The sequence below is a fragment of the Melopsittacus undulatus genome, chromosome Z (genome assembly GCF_012275295.1).
Source record: "Melopsittacus undulatus isolate bMelUnd1 chromosome Z, bMelUnd1.mat.Z, whole genome shotgun sequence".
NCBI classification, from domain to species: domain Eukaryota; kingdom Metazoa; phylum Chordata; class Aves; order Psittaciformes; family Psittaculidae; genus Melopsittacus; species Melopsittacus undulatus.
In genome coordinates, this window is record NC_047557.1 from 44,017,282 (window position 1) to 44,040,372 (window position 23,091).

Genomic DNA, 23,091 nt, shown 5'->3' on the forward strand with positions numbered 1-23,091 from the left:
GAAAGCTGCACTTCAGTGTCAGATCTCATCTTCTTTCACCCTTCTTGTATCACAAGAAAAACTGTGTTTTATTCATGATATCTTCTTACACAGAACATTAGCATTTTATTCTATCACTGTATAATACATCACAGAAATGGAGTAAACCTGTATTAGTAGTGCTTGGTTAAATAACTTAATTTTTGCTAGACATTTCATCTTAAACTTGTATAATACTTCTGATTTCTTTTAGTTGTATTTCCCCAAAACTAAAATCAAGCAAGACTTATTCCACAATGGCATGAGTTTTAACTTACTGCAACTAGTATTAACTCACTTGCATCTTCAGTCTGACTTTATATTAACCTCTCTTTGCACTTACAACACTGTGAGTATGGAACTTCCCCAACAATATCCACAGAGACCATGCAGGTCCATGCTGGAAAGTCTGGGGAAGTCAAAAAGCTGTAACTTAGCAGTCATAGTCTGGAACAGATGCATCAGCAACAATACAAATTTGTTGTACAAAAAATACAAACAAGTATACTTACTCGAAACAACTCCTTGAAGAAGAATTCTGAAAAGCTCCCTGTATTCAGTGTAATATGCAGGATTAGGGCGTGTGTTGACATGGAAATCGGACAGAAGGGAACAACCTACTTGAAGCCTGATTTTAGGGCTTGTTGGCTGCTTCTGCATGAAAGTACAGCCCTGAAATCTTCAAAGAACTTTTTCAGAAAGCAGCAATTAGATTAGATGGATAATGCAGGAGCCACCATATGAGAAATCTTCCATTACTCAAGTCTATCAAATCACACTGTTTTCCACTGGCAAACAAACAAAAGTAGCTTCAGCATGCCACAAAATCATGGTTTATATAAAATTTAGAACCTATTTCAAGCACTGTGAAAGAGCAAGGAAGAAGAAATAAAATGATTTTTAACTATGCTAAAGAAGCAAAAAGAACGCCAGTATGCATGTATCTTTTGAAAGTTACAGATAGCATCAATTAGGTTTCTTTCTTAAAGCCTTCTGAAACAAGAAAACTCTTCTTGTAATATTTAAATCATGGTATTGCTTAAGAAGCCAAACACAGGAAAATAGAAAAGTACCAATTCACTAGTAATTTTGTCCTTTCTGCTTTCATCACACGTCTCCTTCCTGTGTAAACTGACCTGTCACTATTTAAGAGGATATTGATTTCATTTAAGAAAGTTAGAAGAATTTTCATGTGCTTTATTGGTGGCAAAAAAAAGAAAAAAACAACAACAAAAAAAACCAACACCCCCTCCCCCCCCACTGCGAAAGGACAGTTACAGTCATCTACAACAACTGTAATACATGCATAAATATAATACCCATATCATTCACATAACAAATCTGCAAGAATCATACACTGCAACTGTTAGCCAGTCTTTCTTTTTAAGTAGTTAAAGTTACATATTGTGGCAAAATGGAGAGAATTTAAAGATAACTCAAGTATTTCACACCCAAAAACAGGATTAGAAATTAGAGCAAAAAAATCAAATCATTCTTCCTTTGGTGATAAATTTTAGATGATATATCATTCTGGGTAGAGCACTCCACATGTACTCACACTAGACAAATAGCTCAGAGCTTGTGATAAAAAAAAATAATTTAGTTTTAGTTAATCCCATGCTTTCCAGGTATGATATTCAGGGAACAGAAACTGGGTTGCTCTATCTTGGTTTTTTAGATGTATGTGGCTACCAACAACTGAAAAATTGCAACATAACCTCTTTTTGATTTTTCGTTCAGAACTATTTTGAATTCGAAAAGAAAAAAAACTTTATTCATAACATACATTACTTATTTACTATTTCTTCATATGCTGGATTAAAATATTAAATATTTTGTAATACAGATATTATAGACATTAACAAACTGATTGACAAAATATGTAATGTCTGTAATTTGGTCTGACTTGACTCACTAGGAACAAAATTAAAATAAATCAGTCAACGGCATTACAGAAAATACCCTTCCACTCTTACAGCCAAGGGACACCAAGTATGTTGTTTTCCTTTTCTTTAGCTCAAACCCAAATGCTACATTCAGAAAACTGTGTTACTCTAAGATACATGCCTCTGATTTTATATGCAATAATAGTTTTCCAAGTAGCATATTTGAACATAGCAAAAGTATTGACATTAAATGACATAGGTAATATATGAAAAGAAATTACTGAAAAGTGTTCAGATCCTCTGTCATTACTATGTGCTTAAGTTAAGATGGAAACAGGTTCAAAAAACTTTTTGGGACAAATACTTTCCTAAGTGTAAAACACTAAGCAGCTGCTCCCTATCCATGCTCTTTTGCCTGAGACAAAAAAAACCTAAACAATGAAGCAAGCAAACTACCTCTGGGCACAAAAAGGAAGGAGTTGCAACCACATGATCTCTTCAGGAAATTCTGCCCTCAAAATGGGAAGTTTCATTATGCCTATGTTGTGCTTGCTCTGTTTTATCTGCATGAAAAAAATAAGTTTTGTTCAACAAATAAACAACAGTATCAGGCACAGCACACTGAATATAAACTGTACTGCAAACAACCTGTACCTGCAGTATCTGCTGACAAAGGCCAGCTATCAGTATAGTACTATGCAGAGAACACTGTCCTGTGAAAGCTGCAGTATGGAAAATAAAAAAAAGCATTTAGCAAATCTGAGGAGTTTCATTTTGGAAACATTTAAAAAATGAACTAAAGAGTTCAGGAAACAGTGTTGATTTCCTGAGAACATAGAGTCCATTCACCATGAATCACCATCAGTTGAGATCACTGTTAGTTCCATAAAAGCAGAATTATAGAACAAAACATTTGAAGAACAACTTACCAACCAAGCAACTGGATATGATTTGCAAATAAAACCATGGGTAATCTGGGAGAAAAACTGATCCTCGGAGAGATAAACAATAAGATGATTAAACTGCTTTAAATGACCAAGGTCTCCTGTTAAAGAAGGTGGTCAGAACAAAATTTTCAACCATCTTTAGTACTTACTATTATGTTGTAAAGGGTGAATATTTCCAAAAAAAAGGAAATTCAAATATTTATGATGGAATACAAAGTTGCAGGATAGGCTGAAGATATGTATTTACTGTTGGAAATGTTAATGAAACATTGACACCTGGATAAAGATCTGATTTGTTTGCTTGATAAATAGATAACATTAAAAATCTAAACTTTCAGTGTTAGTTTCTTAAGAAGTTCATTCAGCAGCTTCACAGTCCTTGTGTTTTTTTCTCCATTATGGTTAATTCTGTATGCAGTACGGATAAGAAGGCTACAGACTTCTTTGCTTGAGTCAGTTGTCTCAGTAATCTGAAGGGAAACAGGAAGGATGGGAAATAATGTAATTATGTTGCTAGGTACTAAGAATTCTCCATTCATGTTTGCAACAAACTCAGATTTGTCCCTCACCAGTGAATATATTAAATGATCCGAGTTTAAAAACAAGTTCTGCCAAGATGTCTTTTTCATATGTCTTGGTGGAACTGAACAGTTTTGAGATTTCTACTGTTCTCTCAAGTTTAAGTGACACAAATAAAGAGGTCGGAAAGTTTTTAAAGGAAACACAAATGGCCAGACAGTGTAACCATTTTTAAGTCATCTCATTAGAAAACAACTGAAAGCACATGAAAGTTTTGGGTGAATCTGGGGAGACAATTCAGCTCTGTAAAGCTTTCAGAAGTTAAAAAAAAAAAAAATAAAAAAGTCTCCCTCAAAACATGGCAAAGTACCAGAAAAAGGCCCTAAGTTGCAATTTTTGTAGATCTGGAGGTCCTTTACATACTTGTTAAACCCAAAGTTTACTATGCTAACCAAAACCACTGTCATGCATCCCAGTTTTGCTTCCCAGCATTCTGCTCTTCTTATATTGTCTTCAGGGCTTTTCAAATCACATAGAGAGCCTAGCTACTCATTAATAATTACACAGAATCATAGAATGGTTTGGGTTGGAGAGGACCTTAAAGACCATCTAGTTCTAACCCCACTACCATGGGCAGGGCACCTTCCACTAGAACAGGCCTTAAACACTTCCAGGGACAGGGCAGCCACAGCTTCTCAGGGCAACCTGTTCCAGTGTCTCACCATACTCACAGTAAAGAATCTTTTCCTAATATCTAATATAAATCTATCCACTTTCAGTTTAAAGCCATCTCCCTTTGTCCTATCTCTGCATGCCCTTGTAACAAGTCTGTCTACAGATTTCTTGTAGCTCCCCTTTAGTGACTGGAAGGAAGGCTGCTATAAGGTCTCCCTGGAGCCCTCTCTTCTCCAGGGTGAACAAGCCCAACTCTCAGCCTGTCTTCATAGGAGAGGTGTTCCAGCCCTCTGACCATCTTCATGGCCCTCCTCTGTACTCACTCAAGCAGGTCCACGTCCCTCTTGTGTTGGGGATTTGAATGTACTACTCCAGGTGTGGTCTCACAAGAGCAGAGGGGCAGGATCACCTCCCTTGACCTGCTGGGCCATAATCCTTATGATGCACCCAGGATATGGTTGTCTTTCTGGGCTGTGAGTGCACACTGAAGCTAGCTCATGTTGAGCTCCTCATCAGCCAACACTCCCAAGTCCTTCTCAGAGCTGCTCGGAATCTCTTCTCTGCCCAACCTGTAGATGTGCCTGGGATTGCCCCGACCCAGGTGCTCAACCTTGCACTTGGCCTTACTGAACCTCATGAGGTTTGCTCTTGCCCATCTCTCAAGACTGTCAAGGTCCTTCTGGATGGCATCCTTCACAGTATTTGACAGATACAATCAGACTGACATACTCTGGCCTACAACAGCTCATGAGCATCCAACACTGGGGCATACTCAGAGTTTTAAAAGTTAGTTATGTTGCTTTCTGTAAAGAAGTTGCCTTTAGTCTTCCTGAAGAGGTTTAAAGTAGACTAGTATGTATTGCAGCATCACTGCTCAACAGCCATGCTCCTCAAAAGAGAAACTAAACCCAGGAGACTGTAGAAGTCCATACAACCCCCTAAATTTTATCATTATATTCTTATGCAAAGGAGAAATTGATCATGTGTGAACTTACACCTAACATGCTAGAAAATACCTTACCCTTCTTAAACAGAAAAATGTTATGTCTGTTTAGTCAGCGAGAATATCACCAAGTCAGAATACCAAAATAAGTTACCAGTTGACTGCAACACAAGAACAGGCTCATTATACATGTCATATACCATATACAGATGTACGAGCACACTGCTGCTGAAAGGAAAAACATGCTAAAACCTCACACTTGCCCTAGGCCTGCTTGCACAGAAGGTTTATACTTCTTAGGAGGAGTATAGTTTTGTAGTTAGAAATAAATTCCTAATCTCATACTGAGAAACCACAATTTACCTTGAGACAGAAAAACACATTTTACTGTTTGTATCAATATACTTAAAGAATGTCAGCAGCAATACAGCAACATGCTATGGGGATGCTTCCAAATTTTACTCCTCTTTAGCTTTTTTTACCCCTTAAGTGACATTCTCTTGATATAAGGAAAGCAAGTGCCTGGAAAACATAGAGTTAAAATACTTTTAACTTAGGTCTAAGATAGAGAACAATGTTTGTGTTGTAAGTCTGTGGTGTGATAACAGAATTTAGTAGTCTTACTAACAAGAGTGAACTATTTCTTTCCATCCTTCTAATACGTGACCATGCTTCTAATATCAGTTAGTTTGGAGACGGTGACTCCCGAACATCTGCTAGCTTAGGATACTCCTTGTCTGCCCATCCAGTTCTGCTTGCAATAAATTTTGCAGGAAGGTCACATTGTTCTAAACCTTTGCCAGCTATCAGAAACTTGCAGATATGGTTGGTTTCAGCTAATTTGTGATTACTGGGGCATCCAACTGTGCCAAAGGTGAAAAGTGCACCCTGAGGAAGACTGCTTACTTCATCTTGAAGACCGCTGCCCACAACCATCGAAGGGCAGTGTGCCAAAACAGAGGAGACTTAGGTTAATGAATACCTAAACGAATTATAATACCCCTGTGGAACCCTCAGGGACCTAATGAATATGCATGTTTGTGTGTAATAAATATCTGCTTGCTTAACCCCTCAGTGTGCAAGTTAGGAGGAGCGATCCCCCTTGCGCCTGGCATCGTAATAAACATACCTGCTTTATAACTCTGAGTTGTAGGGTCTGATGCTGTGCTTCACTCCACATCTCAATTCTTTTTTTTCTCTTATTATACCATTTTTCTCTCTGGCTTTGGTGAAGCACCAAGTATTTGCCTTATCAATGCTAACACTCAGTAACTAGCTGTTTTACTTAATGGAAAACAGTGAGAAGACAGTTCCATCATCTCTACAGCAGATCAGCAGAGATTTATAATTAGGGGAAATAAAATGTTTGGACAAGCATGTCCAAATGTCTGTGGCAGGTATAAATGAACTGTAGATATCCCTTAACTGCAAGCTAGTGCTCCAATTATTTCTGCAGCTGTATTGTCGGGACAGCAACCTCTTCAGTGAGATCTTGTCAAAAAGTGTTAAGAAGGAAAATATTTTTACTGTGGCTGAAAATAAAGATGTAGCAGGCTAGGTGTAGCTCGTGTAGTCATTATATTCTTTAATTCTCTGTTATGTGATTTGTGGATTTGTTTTTATTTTTTTTTTAAGAGACAGGAACTTAAATCTAAAATAGTAAAAACCCCATGTTTTACTTACATTGAAAAAAGGGAAATACTTACATGGTAAATAAACTCCTGGGCAATCGTATGTCCACCAGATGAAAAGAGCAAAAAGTTGGTAAGAAGATGTGTTATAAGATGCTGGTTACAACACCGCTCTGTATCTGTTATGCTGTGTACAGCAGCCTCCAGATCTTTGACAGAAAGGACTATACGGTTGAAGAGCAGCATTAGATGATTGTAGACTGCTTTAGCTTCTACCTGTAGGAAACAATTTCAAAGGATGCAGGATCAGAGAAGAGCAAAGGTCATACTTATGGTATTTTTCCTTTGGATTTATTCACTAACAGGAAACTGCATCCTTCGCAGAAATTACCCAAACATGAAAAGAGTTTGAGCTGGGAGTACAGGGAAGGAAGGGCTGTACACATTTATACTGATGGAGACAGAAGTGGACAGAATGGATTTTTTAACTTTCTTAGGTCTTGCAAATTAAGCAGGCAGGGCATTGAGCCAGGATTTGACCTTTTTTAAATAATAAATGGAAATGGAGAAATTCCCCCAGCAGAACACAGTCAGATTTTCACATTGTGGACAAAAGAACAGAGGCTCCTCAAGGGCTCATTTCAGTATTGCTGCTACAAATCAGTTAAATCCCCATGCAACCTGGCCTCTCCTGATAAAATGTTCTGGTATTAATGCATTTTTTTTCCTTCTTCCTGTGTTGTTTGCAACTTATGTTTTTACCTTTTGAGTTAGCCCATAAAAACTAATTTTTACTGCGAGTAGAAAACAGAAGATTTTGGCACCTATACAACTGAAAAAAAAAAAGTATAAGCAACTACTGCAAAAAATCCCAACAATAATTTTGTTCCCTATATTAAAAGTAAACCAAACTAGCCAAAACCAAAATGAGTAAGTGCAGGAACAGTGGAAAAATACACCACTGAGTACCCAAAGGAAAAAGACACCCGTTTCTCAACTGTGTTAATGAGGAAAATTTGTTTCAGTCGTTCACCCCACTTTGTCCTGCACTATTACCAATTCAACATAAAATTGGCTGAAAAAGCTGCTATTCTTGAATTATGTCACCCACCCTTGGAGACTCAGTGGGAAAGTTGCTATGACCAACCTCCAAGATTTGTTCCTCCAGTGTTGCAGAGTCTAAAGGTATAAAGGACTCTAACAAATGATTGAGTAGCAGTATATTCAGTCCTGCACACATGAGTGAAGACTGGTGAACATCAAAATTAGCCTCCTTCTTCTTTAAATCAATTTAACTCTCTATATTCCACTCTTGCTGATATTAAGCTGCTATCTAAAGTAAGTATCAGGAAGACAAAATGTTAGGTCATGAGTGCATGCCATTCCACACAAGAATAGGCTGCATGGAAAGTCCTCCAGCTTGGCATCTGCTAGAATTTCCCATTCCATCTTAATCCTTAACTGGTGCAGGGGTTGAGAAAGAAAACACTCTATTTAAAAGAACTGAGAGGTAACCAGCCAAAGGACAAAGTAAAAGAAAAAAGCAAATACCTAACTAAAGGCAGAAGCTTTGCATGAACTGTGGGAATGATTTTGAAGTAGCCTGACCTGTGGAAAAAATAAGTCTTACTTCAAGTAACTACAGAAAAGAATCATAATGAACTGAAATATAAGACCCCTGGGAAGAGATGAGTAACTGTGTGGGCTGTCCGTGGAAAAGCTTTTTTCTCACTAAGGTTTGTCGTACATTATCAAAAAATAACAAACTGATAGAACAGGGTGGACACAGGGAGATAATTTTGTGTATGGGACAATGTGACTTCTTTCTGTGAAGCTGGAGTTAGAATAACAATACAGAGATCTGCACCTACAGACCTTCAGTTTTTTATTGCTTGTGTGTTGCCTTCTTTCCTAAAACCAGTCAACCCCAGTTTTTTTACTGTAGCTCAACCAACACCCCAGTCCACTCCTAGACTGTAAGAAATTAAAGAGGAAAAATTTTAAGTGACTGGAATGTGAGCTTGTGTTTGTAGTGCCATCTGGGTTGCAGGAAGGGAAGGGAGGAAATAGAATGTTGAAGAACATACTGTGGTACATGGACCACTAGACGCAAAATGAAAGTATGATGTTTTTCTAGCAAGGTACACTGGGCTGCATTTTCAAATCAAACAGAATCTGTTTTAAAATAGAAAAAAACTGGAGCTGCTGTAGCCAAATTTTGAATCTTGAGCTTTTTAGATCAGATTGCTTAGGCCAGTTCAAACTTATATAGTAAGTCTAAATTAACGGCTTTCATGCTATTTGCATGCATATGCAGACAAACAGCACTCTTCATTGCAGTACAGCACATGAGGTTAGAACACCGTTTCCTTCTGTTAGAAAACTAGCATATGAGGGAATATAACACAATTTTTACAGTTTCATAAATGCAAAATATCAGTATAGATACATCAGAGAAATCAGAACAGATGTCCAAGGCTAAAATTCATAGAATCATAGCAGAGTTAGGGTTGGAAAGGACCTCAAGATCATCTAGTTCCAACCCCCCTCCAATGGGCACAGACACCTCACACTAAACCATGTCACTCAAGGCTTCGTCCAGCCTGGCCTTGAACGCTGACAGGGATGGAGCTTTCACAGCTTTCCTGGGCAACCCATTCCAGTACCTCACCACCCTCACAGTAAAGAATTTCATCCTTATATCTAACCTAAACCTCCCCTGTTTAAGTTTTAACCCATTACCCCTTGTCCTATCACTACAGTCCCTAATGAAGAGGCCCTCCCCAGCATCCCTATAGGCCCCATTCAGATACCGGAAGGCTGCTATGAGGTCTCCACGCAGCCTTCTCTTCTCCAGGCTGAACAGCCCCAACTTTCTCAGCCTGTCTTCATATGGGAGGTGCTCCAGTCCCCTGATCATCTTTGTGGCCCTCCTCTGGACTTGTTCCAACAGTTCCATGTCCTTTTTATGTTGAGGACACCAGAACTGCACACAATACTCCAAGTGAGGTCTCACAAGTGCAGAGTAGAGGGGCAGGATCACTTCCTTTGACCTGCTGGTCACACTCCTTTTGATGCAGCCCAGGATATGGTTGGCTTTCTGGCCTGTGAGTGCACACTGAAGCCATCTTATGTTCATTTTCTCATCGACCAACACCCCCAAGTCCTTCTCCTCAGGGCTGCTCTGAATCTCTTCTCTTGCTTGCCCAACCTGTAGCTGTGCCTGGGATTGCTCCCACCCAGCTTTAGGACCTTGCACTTGGCATGTTTAAACTTCATGAGGTTGGCATCAGCCCACCTCACAAGCGTGTCAAGGTCCCTCTGAATGGCATTCCTTCCCTCCAGTGTATCAACAGAACCACACAGCTTGGTGTCATCGGCAAACTTGCTGAGGGCACACTCAATTCCACGTCAGCGACAAAAATATTAAACAAGACTGGTCCCAACACTGATCCCTGAGGGACACCACTCATTACTGGTCTCCAGCTGGACATTCAGCCATTGACCACAACTCTTTTGAGTGCGACCATCCAGCCAGTTCTTTATCCACTGAGTGGTCCACCTATCAAATTGATGACACGCCAATTTAGAGACAAGGATGTCATGTGGGACAGCGTCGAATGCTTTGCACAAGTCCAGGTAGATGATATCAACTGCTCTGCCTTGTCCATCAGTTCCATAGCCCCGTCACAGAAGGTCACCCAATTGGTCAGGCAGGATTTCCCCATAGTGAAGCCATGCTGGCTGTCACCAAGCACCTGGTTGTTTTTCATGTGCCTTAGCATGCCTTCCAAGAGAATCTGCTTCCAGGTTTTGCCAGGCACAGAGGTGAGACTGACTGGTCTGTAATTCCCTAGGTCATCCATTTTCCCCTTCCCTTTTTCCAGGCATCGGGAACTTCACCTGGCTGTCATGGTTTTTCAAATATAATGGCCAGTGGTTTTGCAACTTCATTCCCCAGCTCCTTCAGGATCCGTGGATGGATTTCATCAGGTCCCATGGACTTGGGCACATTCAGGTTCTTAAGATGATCTCGAACCAGATCCTCTCATACAGTGGGCCAAGGGTCTTCATTCTCACAGTCTCTGTGTCTGCCTTCCAAGACTTGGGTGGTGTGGTCAGCGCCTTTGCCAGTGAAGACCGAGGCAAAGAAGTCATTCAGAACCTCAGCCTTCTCCAAATGCTGTGTAGCCAGTTCTCCCGACAGCTTCCGGAGGGGGCCTACATTGTCCCTAGTCTGTCTTTTATTCGCAATGTACCTACAGAATCCTTTCCTGTTATCTTTTACATCCCTTGCCAAGTTTAATTCTAACTGGGCCTTAGCTTTCCTAACCTGGTCCCTAGCTTCCCAGACAACATACCTGTATTCTTCCCAGGCCACCTGTCCTTGCTTCCACATTTTAAAAGCCTCTTTTCTCCTTTGAAGTTTTCTCAGCAGCTCCTTATGCATCCATGGAGGTCTCCTGGCCCTCCTGCTGCACTTCCTTCTAGCTGGGATGCAACACTCCTGAGCTTGTAGCAGGTGATCCTTGAATATTACCCAACAGTCTTGGGCCCCTCTGCCTTCTAGGCTATATCCCATGGAACCTTACTAAGCAGGTCTGAAAAGTATCTTTACTGCTTCAACTGCTGTTGCAATTTCTGTTGTGTTTCCTTATCAGAAGATGCCGTAACACAGCAATGCTACACAGTGATTTAAAAAATACTATTCCTAGAGTATTTTACTGGTGATTAAAAAAACCCAAGTTACCAAAAGAAAGACAAGAAGGTGCTTATCTATACCATATACTTTTAAAAGAGGGAAAGTGTTTTACAGATGTCACCAAGTAAATCCACATAATTATCTTTCAGCTTCTCCACTCAAATACAATTCCCAGGAGACCTTGTAAAGCCAGTACCTTCTCCAGTACAGAACTTTTATTTTTCTGGTGTGCACTATTCGTTTTATAGCAGTAAGATATAAGCAGACTATTGACTGCTTATTGCTGCTTAACATCACTACATTACGCACCACTGTTTGAGTCCTTTGTTGATTTTCATTTTGAGGACAGTAGTAAAATGCCAGCAGCCACAGCAAAGCATCTGGTTCTACAGCAGCCTTCAGTAATTGTTCTGCAGCAATATCAAGCCATTCTCCAAAACAAACAACCAAAAACCAGATTTCAAAAAGGTCAGCAGCAGAACTGGAAAATGACAAAGATAGAAGTATTTCTTGTTATTTAATGTTTTAAAATGTCTTAAGTTAACTGCAAAGGGTGCTGGCATACTGATATGAAAATAAAAATCCTGAAACTACTCTTCCATAGCTATGCCTTACCTGCTAACTATACAGCCATGTACTACCCTACTGTTTGCAGTCATGACCAAAGGAGACACATCCACTGCTACTAAGAGATTAACTTTGTCAGTAGGACAGAACATTACACCAGTTTCTTTGACAAAATATTATGTATTAAATATATATCACAAAATTAAACTTTATCAACTATATTCTCCAGTTTAAGGATTTTCAAAACTTCAAGTAATATCTCAAATGCTGCATTCTAAGCTACTGTTGTTTTATATTGCCTTCAAGTTTCTTTCTGAGGCTTTTCAGGGTTATTTTCTGGGTTTTGGTAATTCATGAGGAATTACATTTAGATGGATTTAATATAAAGTTTTTAAGGATATTCATCTTCTCACTCTTAATATTCAGGTACTCTTTAATGAAAATTTTGAAGGCATTTACATCTGGGTTTCCGCATAAGAAAAAGATGAGAATGAACCACAGCTCATTGCTGCAGTTTCTCACTTGTGCTCTTCTGAAAAGTCAAAATAAACTAAAGAGAAATAACAGGAAGATGCAAACCAACGGCAGGCATCTCAAAGCAAAAAGTCAAACTAAATGTGGAAGGAAGGACAGACAGAAGTACAGCTGGAAGGAGGTTAAGAACCAAGTACGATTATTACTGTTAAGTTTGGGAAAAGTTTCAAGCATTATAGGTTTTTCTTCAGCTTTATTCCAGGGGACTTCAAGAGCTGCTGTGCCACCCCTTACAGGAAACTCGAAAAGATCTGAGAAATTTCAGGAGTTGATGAAGTTGTCTGATACTATCACATTATCTGGGGAATATGATAAGATCGTAGTTGGAATATACTGCTTTATATTTAAGACTTTCTGGAAGGGCAGGCTGCACAGTTTTATGGATGAAGGTATGGTGTATGCATTAAACAGTAACAAGTACTTAGCAGAATAGGATTTAATTCTTGACTAGAGAGCCTAGGCACCACTTACAACTCATCATAACTTTCCTGTACCATCAAAGTGCCCAGTTTGGATTTGCGTACCCTCCCTTCTGTCCCTGCTGCTGTTTCTGCCTGCTCAGAACAGTCAGAAGAGTCTCTTACTGTCAGCTGTTCCAATGTCATTGCCAAAAGCAGCCCTTCACTTTCTCTGGGACTTCCCCCCGCAAAATGTACATCAATTGGTTTCTGATTTAAAATTTCATACAATATTTACTGTTCACCGAGATGACTTCATGTAATAACAGTGGCACAGAAGCAATCTGTTGCTTAGAAGTACACAGCACCTTGCTGAAAGAGTTACATTTGGTGTAAAATAAAACCACTTAAAACCAGGCAATATAAAGAGAGAGCACTGATTATAAGAAGCAAGAGGAAACACTGCATAGTGGTATTTTTCACTCCTCTGTTAATCTTACTACGTACAAAGGATGTAGAATCAGGAATAAAGCAATAAAAGAAAATGGTATACAGTTTCCTTGTGAATATTAGTATTTAAAAACTCAAGCCAGATCCATTTTCTTTTTAACTGAGAGGGGTTTGGTAGAAAACGTAATTTTTCCATGAGTTCTAAAGGAAGTATGGGAATATTCTGGCAAGTACAATACTATTCAAACTAGTTTACTATCAAAGCAAAGGAGGAAAAAGACCATATAAGCCAAGAAAGGGCTAGGCCACAGAAGGAGAACAGATACATTTCTATTATTGTAATACAGTATGATGGATAATACTTGTTTTGTTTATTCTAAGTTTCAGTTATGTGTTTCTTTAAGAAGCCAGGATCAGCTACTGGTCACACTCCAAGGGCGGAAAGGTTTGACAGACTTCAAGGATGAACATGTGAGACAGTACTGAACTGCAGCTTATACATAAAGTAAGAAGCTGCCAGCAAAGAGCTCAGCCTCAGAGGGAACAGCAAAAAGCTTTTTCTGCCACTCAACAATAACAAAAAAGTCTCCATGAGTTAGCTGAAACCAAGTGTGGACGCAAATATCAGTCTTCCAGGACACAGGGGGACAGTTGGGTATCTTTTTCAAATCTATCTGGCTTAAGTACTCTGTGTTTCTATTGAAATATTGCAGGTTTAAGATAAAAATTAGTTTATTTAAAAGCTGTTCAACTTTCTTTGGAAAGCTGATACTTAGAGCAGATCTAAGCAAGTCAGTTCTCATCACACCCGATATGAAAGAATTACAGGGCAGCAACAGAAAGATGTATCTTTTATCATTCTTTTTGATACAGCCCTAGAGCATCTACAAACAAAGTAGAATTAATGTATACAAACATTATCATCATTATATCAACGATTTGGGAAAAAAAAATGAAGGGCCACAGGTCAGAAACATGGGAGGTCAGCTCCAACAGTAATATAACAAACAATGACACTGCAGTCTAGCAGCCATATCTATATAAAAAAAAAAGAAGTTGGAAGTTTGGATGTTTACACAAGCCTGCAAAAAAGCAAATAACAACTAAAATGGTACTGCTCACAACACACTGTTTCCAATACTAGCTGCTTTTCTGGTTGGAAGGGTTCTTGTTTGTCAATCCAGAATTGGTTTTAAAAGTTGGGGAGAGAAATGGGAGAGTAAGCAGTTCTGCTATACAGCTAGCTATTTGCTGAAATAAAAGGAACAAGATTTTATTTACTCAGAGGTTTACTGGACAGGTCTACTGATGCTACAGATTTCAGGTTTAGTAAGTAAACAGAATCCTATTCTTCAAAACAAATTTCTACCTTGAGAATAAGAAGCAAATGATGAAATGTAGCCACTGAAGACTTCAAATGACGTCTTTTCACAACTTAACGTACAATGGACAAAAGATTAGAAAATATAATACTGCTTACCTAACATTTGTATCTTCTACCAATGCTTTGAGCATATCTGAAATGTGTTTCAAATGTGCGGACCAGTGTGTAGCTGGAAGCTCTGAGAAGGGAGGATAAACATGAAGGTTTAAATTCTACTTTGTCCAGCCAGTAAAATTAACCATATTAACCGTATTAATTTATCACTAAAATTTGTCAACTTGATCCAGTTATCATAAAGCATTTAAAATTTCATTTTGAAATTTCCCAATTTTCAACAATACTGATTACTGATTTTCTAAGAACAATTCATTTACAAAGCTAGCAATATTCAAATGAGGCTGATGTACCCTAGTGTAAATGCCATCTCAATATATAATCGGTGCAGTAACATTGTCAGAGGCTCTTGTACTAGCTGAAATTATTGCTCATGAAAAAACGTATCATATTGAAGAGTATCATAAAACTGCATCATATTGATCTATAGATATGGGAAACCTGAAAAAATAACAAATTTTGCAATCTAAAATGTCAGCAGAATTCAAGCTTCAGAGACAATTGGGAAGGCTTGTAACACACATGAAAATTTTCATGACAACTAATATTATAAGAATATTTTGTATTTTTACAATATCAGTAACATGTTAATTTCTAGAAAATTAAGCACCCTTTCTTTATAATTCACTTCTAGTTTAGTTTTCTTTAAAGTTATATCTGCATTATTGTTACATGAGAATTCTTTTTTTCAGGAACATCTAAAACCTCTCCCAATCAAAACATTAAAAGATTATTATTAAAACTGGTAAGTCAACACAACCTGCTTAAGAAATGGTAAAATTATTTCTTCATGCCTTTTGAAGTTATTTGAAGAGGTACACAGATCATGCAGGTTAGCTAATGCTACAAAGATTTAATGAAGAAACTTACCAAAAGGACGTCTGAGTAAAGCTGTTACAAGAGGCTGGTGATGGTAAGGAAAGTACGCCTTCAGTGAAAATTTATGCTAAGATACAGAATCATAATTTTAAGAACCTTCAGGTCAGTTGTCAAAACAAACTCACAACGAACAATCTCATCAAAGGTAGTAATTAACAATACAGACTGAAGTAAGAGAACAGAAAAGTAACTCTACTCTTAATTTTAGGATTATTAATTTAGGATTATTAATTTTAGGATAAGATGGGGATAGTTAGGAGAAGCTTGCTTAGAAAAAGTACTTATGTATTTTTTAAATATATGCCTTAAAGAAATATTAAGACTATGAAGAAAATTACATTTTAATACTCTCAGGCTTTTTCCTTGCAATATCAAGTCTTCAACTCTTTAACATGCAGAGGTTAAAAGAGACACCAATTAGTTTCATTTAATTTTCCAGTATGAACAGCTGCATATTAAACTACGAACTAATAATACCTACAATACCTGAGATTGTGTTGTGGATTATTGCCTTCTATTCAGAAATTAAAACCTGAAGTTCTTAGGATCTGATTCAGCACAAGGTAGGGCAGTCATACATAACAGACTTGTCCTCAGTTTAGCTGTGTATGTATGACTTGTATGCTGTGAACATTGCTGCTTGTGTAGTTGAGTCTAGCAGCAACACACCTTTAATCATACCTTTAATCTTTTTGGTCTGCAGATATCTACTGCAGGCTTGTCTAATGAGTGGTATGCACATGCAAGTGCAACATGGACTGCCTTTGAGGTGGACTGAAAACTATCTGAATAGCCAGGCTCAGAGGGTGGTGGCCAGTGGCACAAAGTCTAGCTGGAGGCCAGTAACTAGTGGTGCACCACAGGGGTCAATACTGCATTTGATCCTGTTCGACATCTTCATTAACGATCTGGATGAAGGGGCAGAGACACCAAACTGGGAGAAGTGGCTGATACGCAGAAGGGTTGTGCTGCCATCCAGAGGAGCCTTGACAGGTTGGAGAAATGGGCTGATAGAAGCCTCATGAAGTTCAACAAGGAGAAAGTATAAAGTCCTGCATCCAGGAAGGAACATCCCCAGGCACCAGTACAGACTGGGAAACTGGAAAGCAGTTTTGCAGAAAAGGACTCGGGGGTCCAGATAGGACACAAAATTGAACTTGAGCCAGCACTGTGCCCTTGACGCAAAGGCACCAATTGTATCTTGAGCTGCATTATGCAAAGGACTGCCAGCAGGTTGAGGGAGGTGATTCTTTGCCACTCCTCAGCACTGGTGAGCAGCCACTCCAGCAGCCAAACCTGGAGTAATATGTGCAGTTTTAGCTTCCTTAGTACAAGAGAGACATCAACATAGTGGAGAGAGTTCAACAAAGGGCCACCAACCTCAACCTCTATGATTCTGTCATTTCAGTCTTCAAGTCTCTATACCATTGACCTTAGAACTATTCCATCTCCTTTCTTTAGGAATAATTAAATATCTAATAAATAGGTCATCTCTTGAAAAACAGATTCTGTGGAATATATATATATAAATATATATATATATATATATATATACAAAAGAAACATAGATTCTATAGAATATTTCTAAATCCAATGAAGACCATATTTAGTAACTAATTTATTTTGGATATACAGATGAATGCATCTTATGAACAAAGACAATGCAACATTCTGTCTGTACTAATTTTTTGTTCTGTAAAGAACAAATAATCAAAATTACAGCACACATATATGCAGTACTCTCAGATAATCACTGGTATGGTAAGACTCTAAAAGACTACCTGTCAAGTGGAATTAAGTTAATTAAAAATTAATAATCTCTATACTGAAGAATGCATGTAACCAATTGGTTTGCATCAAGAATCAACATGAAAAAGCAGCTCTTGACACAGTTAATAGTAGCCAAAAAAACCCACAACATGAGTTACATACGAAAATAGTATTGAAAAGTGAAAAGCAGTTTCCAGCATACTGTTTAAGCAAAGCAAAAAAAAATTTGCTTCCTATCAAGCAAACACAGTATTATAGGCAGTTCTTTCCTTACATAACCCAAAACAAAGTGCAAAACAAAGTTCAAAGAGACAGACTAAGTCTGAATGTAGCTGGTTATAATAATTGCCCTGATGTATAACAGGAAATAAAAGTAGAACACTGGATTAAAATATTTATCCAGTGATTTAAAACAAAATTCCCAAGTGAGAACCAGTGACAATTCTGAAATGATCAAGGGAAAATAATCCTGGAGGAAATTACAGTTTCCATCAACTAAACCTTAAAACTTTAAGTTTATAAATTTATGAGCAATGTGACACAAATATCCTTTGGTCAGCTTCCACTACAGTAATAAACTTGAAGAAAATCTGCTTGTACAAAACATGGAAAGGATTATCACAACAGTGATCTCAGTACACCCACTCTTAAATTCCTTATTCAATGCCTATATAAATGGTCTTTTTTCCTAAGTAGGTCTAAATCCCATGTTCCATTTATACTTCTTTCACTCTACCCAAACACAGATGAAGCAACTTAATTCCTAACCCCCACAGCACTTTTTCACATTCTTCTGCTTTCCTTCTGCCAAACCTTGCTCTCTTGAAATAGTCTTCAAAATTATTAGAAAAGACAGCTGTTTCTGACAGCTGTCACACTGCAATAGAGAGTCATACTCCTCCTCCCTTGCAAACGTGTGCAACTGGCAGACATGACCTGGTTCTTCTGAAATTTTTGGGGACAAATCCTTTTGCCTAGCCTTTTTTCAATTAATCATACTATAAATTCCTACAATCTTAGATGGCCCAGCCAGAACCCTCTTGATCTTCTGTTATTAATGGTTTTACCATGCCTCTGTGAAATGCTAATGGAGCACATTATGTTCTGTCAAGGGCATCCAGATACCACAAAGATGGGTGCCTTATGAATAGATGTAATATTGGTATGACAAAAATATGTGATCTGACTGACTGAAACAAAGTTAAGGAAGCAGTCTGTGACTGCATTTTTCTAAGCCAGCTCTTAGTTAACATTATGGCTGATTCACAAACTGAAACAAAGGATTTAACAATCTTAAGATAATACCTTAATTAGAGCCCATGAATTAAACTGTATACAAGTTAAATAGAGGAAACTTAACATTTAATAACACTTCAAAAAAAGTGGGCAATAGTCCATGTTGCAATGCTAATAGATTAAGGACCTTGAAACAAATGTATTACCTGCCCAACAGGACTGGCTTTTGGGTGTCTGACAAGCGTGAATCTTTATGTGTGTTTTTCCACACAGTGTGATGCTAGCATGCAGGCAGGGTGGCATAAAATTAACATACACTGCACCTGCATATGAAGCAAGACAGCTGCACTTTCATCCTTACTACATATTGCCTGAAGCTAGAAGACAGACTGAATCACACCACCTATTACAGGACAATGCATCACAAGTTCCAAGAAATCCTAAAATTTTCTTAATTACCATCTCCCTAAACAGATGCAAAAATCAAAGGAACTGAAAATTTTCTGAAGTCTAAAGTGAAATCTATTAAAAGATACGACACTTTTCAAACTTATGAATTGGAGTTAAACAACCAAACAAAATTGTCAGGATGTGAAGTGACAGTGTAATTTGGGAGCCTAAAAAGAAGTTTGCAACCTATTAACAAGACAAGTCTTTTTCATATCTCAATTTTAAAATTTAAAAATGAGAAGCTGATCCTACTCTTATTTAGATTAATACATGCAAAAATAATTCTGTTTAGTTCAGTAAGTGCTGTATAGGAATCTGTGCAGAAGAAGAGACAGTAAGCTGGGATATCTGAATCTTCAGACTGAGGAAAAGCTTCTGAAAGCAAATGGTAAAGACCAGGAAGTAAAACCAGTGTGTACTGCGCCTTTTACCTTCTGAACAGACAAATTTGACTACCTAGTCAAAAATAATACTTACAATTATTTCGAGAAATGAGGAGGAGGTTATTATCTCTGTTTCACTTACCAGAAACCCTGTTACTGCAAAAATAAAACATGCTAAAGTTTTTCATCCTTTCTATAAAAGACAGATGATCATAATCATGATCACTATACAGACAGAAACTTAACCACCAGGTGAGCTGTCCTGTGAAAATCACAGTTTAGGTTGCAGGATTACTCTAGGGTGAAGTCAGGTAAATTGCTCTCACATACTGGTTCATACTATAATTTTACTCACAGGTGAAAATATTTGAATTGAACTTTGGCATATATATATACAGCTACAGGGAGATGCTAATATTTAGCTAATTATATTCAGTCACCATTCTTAAGAGCAAAATTGTTCTTTGTGAGATTTTCTACCTTCTTACTGAAAAGAAACATTTAGAAATAGATCTTTACTAACCGGCTTGTTTTCATTCTGATGAGCCTGAAGGAAAAGCTGTGTAAACACCTGTAGTATGGTCATAACTTCTGGAGCTCCATCAGTTTCCATCAATGCATTCCTAAGCATAGAGAAGCTAGATTACAACAGTCTGCCTGTCACACCGTTGTTAATTGAAGTGAAGAACAAATAAGGTACATTGTACGCTGGAGATGCAAGCTGTGTTTGAGCGTATTATGCCTGACAAGTACTAACTTTGCAGGCTTTTTAAATTCTATTTTACTTAAACAGACCCCACTCCCCCAATTCCCCTCCACTCCCACACACAGCTCCTACAAATAAACTAGATTTTGTAAGTGTATATATAGTATAAATGCAGACATAATTTATCCTATCAATAGGGAAAGAAGTATAAAATTAAGAAAAAGAGATTACCACAACTTTATTAGGAAAATTTGGCATCTGAGCAATCTTACTGGGTTCAGATCAACTATTGCCATGTCTACAGTTAAGCATACTTCAGTGTTTTGTGGGATTGCATCCCATGGGCCATCTCAAACTAGAGAGAAAGTACAATCTAGTACAATCTCCTGGGATATGATAGCTGGAGAACAAAACCAAAACAACCAAAAAAAAACCCAAAACAACCCAACCAAAACCCAAACAAACAAACAAAAATATCTTGACTTAAACTGCTAAATGTAACACTCCTACTGGAGCCAGAGAAACTAGCAAGAAAAGCTGTTGATCATATTCACAAGTTCCATATTTAGAAAACTATACAAAGACACTGAAATGAAATTAAAAAATACAGCTGCTATTCAACTGCTGTGACTCCACAGCGATCATTAAGCAATGAATCAGGAGCACAAACAGAAATGAGTGTATGCCAAAGGTGTACTTTGGGTCAGCCCTTGCTACAGATTTAACCAATGCATTTCAATATGCTTTCAATGATGCAATCATAAAATCTGCTGTGGAGGTTCATGAAGGTGAAAGCTTTAACTGGTCTTCCACAGGGCATAACGTAACCTTGAGCACATGGAGCAGAAAAATACATGGGCTGCAAAGCGTAATAATCTAACTCCATAATGTTCTAAAATGTAAGAACAGCTAACATTATTGTAACAGAGAAATTTCACACAACTACTACAGGCAAATATAATCACTAGCGGAAACACAAAAACCAGTACACAGAAACTCAAGACAGTCTAAGAGTATGGACTTCTGTGTAGATGCATATAGCAACAGAATAAGCCTCTATACAGGATATAAAACCAAAAGTTTTTATATCCCTACTAGATAAAACCATATTAACATAAAACAATATAGTACAATCAACTTCAATGAAAAGCATACAAATACCAGGGAAAGTTACCCTGAAAGAGACAAAATGCTTAGATCTGTGCTTCTAACATAATAAGTATTCCCAAAACAAAAGGAGCTTTTTGCCAGCTGTAGAAACTCAGCACAGTTTCCAAGCAACGAAATACAGGTGCTTTATCAGCAGTGTTCTAAAATCTCACATGACTAAATCTTGAATAGTATTTTAATACATACACAACTCTTTGTAACAGCTGAAAGGAAGTTGTGGGTGCCTGATGCCTGGAAGCGTTCCAGGCGAGGTTAGATGGAGCTTGGAGCAACCTGGGCTAGTGGAAGTTGTCCCGGCAGGTTGAAGGAGGTGATCCTGCCCCTCTGCTCTGCCCTCGTGAGACTCCACCTTCAGTACTATGTACAGTTCTGGTGTCCCCAATATAAGAAGGACAAGGAGCTGTTGGAGTGAGTCCAGAGAAGGGCCACGAGGATGATCAGGGGACTGGAGCACCTCCTGTATGAACATAGGCTGAAAAAGTTCAGGCTGTTCAGCCTGGAGAAGGCTGTGGGAGACCTCATAGCAGCCTTCCAGTATCTGAAGGGGGCCTATAGGGATGCTGGGGAGGGACTCTTTTTTAGTGGTCTCCAGAGGGACATTGAGCCATTGACCACAACTCTTTTGAGTGCGACCATCCAGCCAGTTCTTTATCCACCGAGTGGTCCACCTATCAAATTGATGACACGCCAATTTAGAGACAAGGATGTTGTGTGGGACAGTGTCGAATGCTTTGAACAAGTCCAGGTAGATGATATCAACTGCTCTGCCCTTGTCCATTAGTTCCATAGCCCCGTCACAGAAGGTCACCCAATTGGTCAGGCAGGATTTCCCCATAGTGAAGCCATGCTGGCTGTCACCAAGCACCTGGTTGTTTTTCATGTGCCTTAGCATGCCTTCCACGAGAATCTGCTCCAAGATTTTGCCAGGCACAGGGGTGAGACTGACTGGTCTGTAATTCCCTAGGTCATCCATTTTCCCCTTCTTGAAAATGGGGGTTATATTTCCCTTTTTCCAGTCATCAGGAACTTCACCTGACTGCCATGATTTTTCAAATGTGATGGTCAGTGGCTTTGCAACTTCATTCCCCAGCTCCTTCAGGATCCGTGGATGGATTTCATCAGGTCCCATGGACTTGGGCACATTCAGGTTCTTAAGATGATCTCGAACCAGATCCTCTCATACAGTGGGCCAAGGGTCTTCATTCTCACAGTCTCTGTGTCTGCCTTCCAAGACTTGGGTGGTGTGGTCAGCGCCTTTGCCAGTGAAGACTGAGGCAAAGAAGTCATTCAGAACCTCAGCCTTCTCCAAATGCTGTGTAGCCAGTTCTCCCGACAGCTTCCGAAAGGGGCCTACATTGTCCCTAGTCTGTCTTCTATTCGCAATGTACCTACAGAATCCTTTCCTGTTATCTTTTACATCCCTTGCCAAGTTTAATTCTAACTGGGCCTTAGCTTTCCTAACCTGGTCCCTAGCTTCCCAGACAACATACCTGTATTCTTCCCAGGTCACCTATCCTTGCTTCCACCTTTTAGAAGCCTCTTTTCTCCTTTGAAGTTTTCTCAGCAGCTCCTTATGCATCCATGGGGGTCTCCTGGCCCTCCTGCTGCACTTCCTTCTAGCTGGGAGGCAACACTCCTGAGCTTGTAGCAGGTGATCCTTGAATATTACCCAACAGTCTTGGCCCCCTCTGCCTTCTAGGCTATATCCCATGGAACCTTACTAAGCAGG

At 38.7% G+C, this 23,091-nt stretch overlaps 1 protein-coding gene across 1 annotated transcript in view; it reads right to left on the reverse strand.

The window, feature by feature from the left end:
• Nucleotides 1-1,277: 1,277 nt before the first annotated feature.
• Nucleotides 1,278-23,091, reverse strand: part of FANCC (FA complementation group C) — an 81,144-nt gene continuing 59,330 nt past the window's right edge. The window contains exons 10-15 of the mRNA XM_005154921.3: nucleotides 20,010-20,109; nucleotides 15,639-15,714; nucleotides 14,751-14,832; nucleotides 11,631-11,802; nucleotides 6,695-6,895; nucleotides 1,278-3,321 (exon numbers count right to left, since the gene is read on the reverse strand). Coding sequence (XP_005154978.1) covers nucleotides 3,178-3,321; nucleotides 6,695-6,895; nucleotides 11,631-11,802; nucleotides 14,751-14,832; nucleotides 15,639-15,714; nucleotides 20,010-20,109 — 775 coding nt within the window. The 3' untranslated portion in view covers nucleotides 1,278-3,177. The remainder of the gene's footprint in view (nucleotides 3,322-6,694; nucleotides 6,896-11,630; nucleotides 11,803-14,750; nucleotides 14,833-15,638; nucleotides 15,715-20,009; nucleotides 20,110-23,091) is intronic.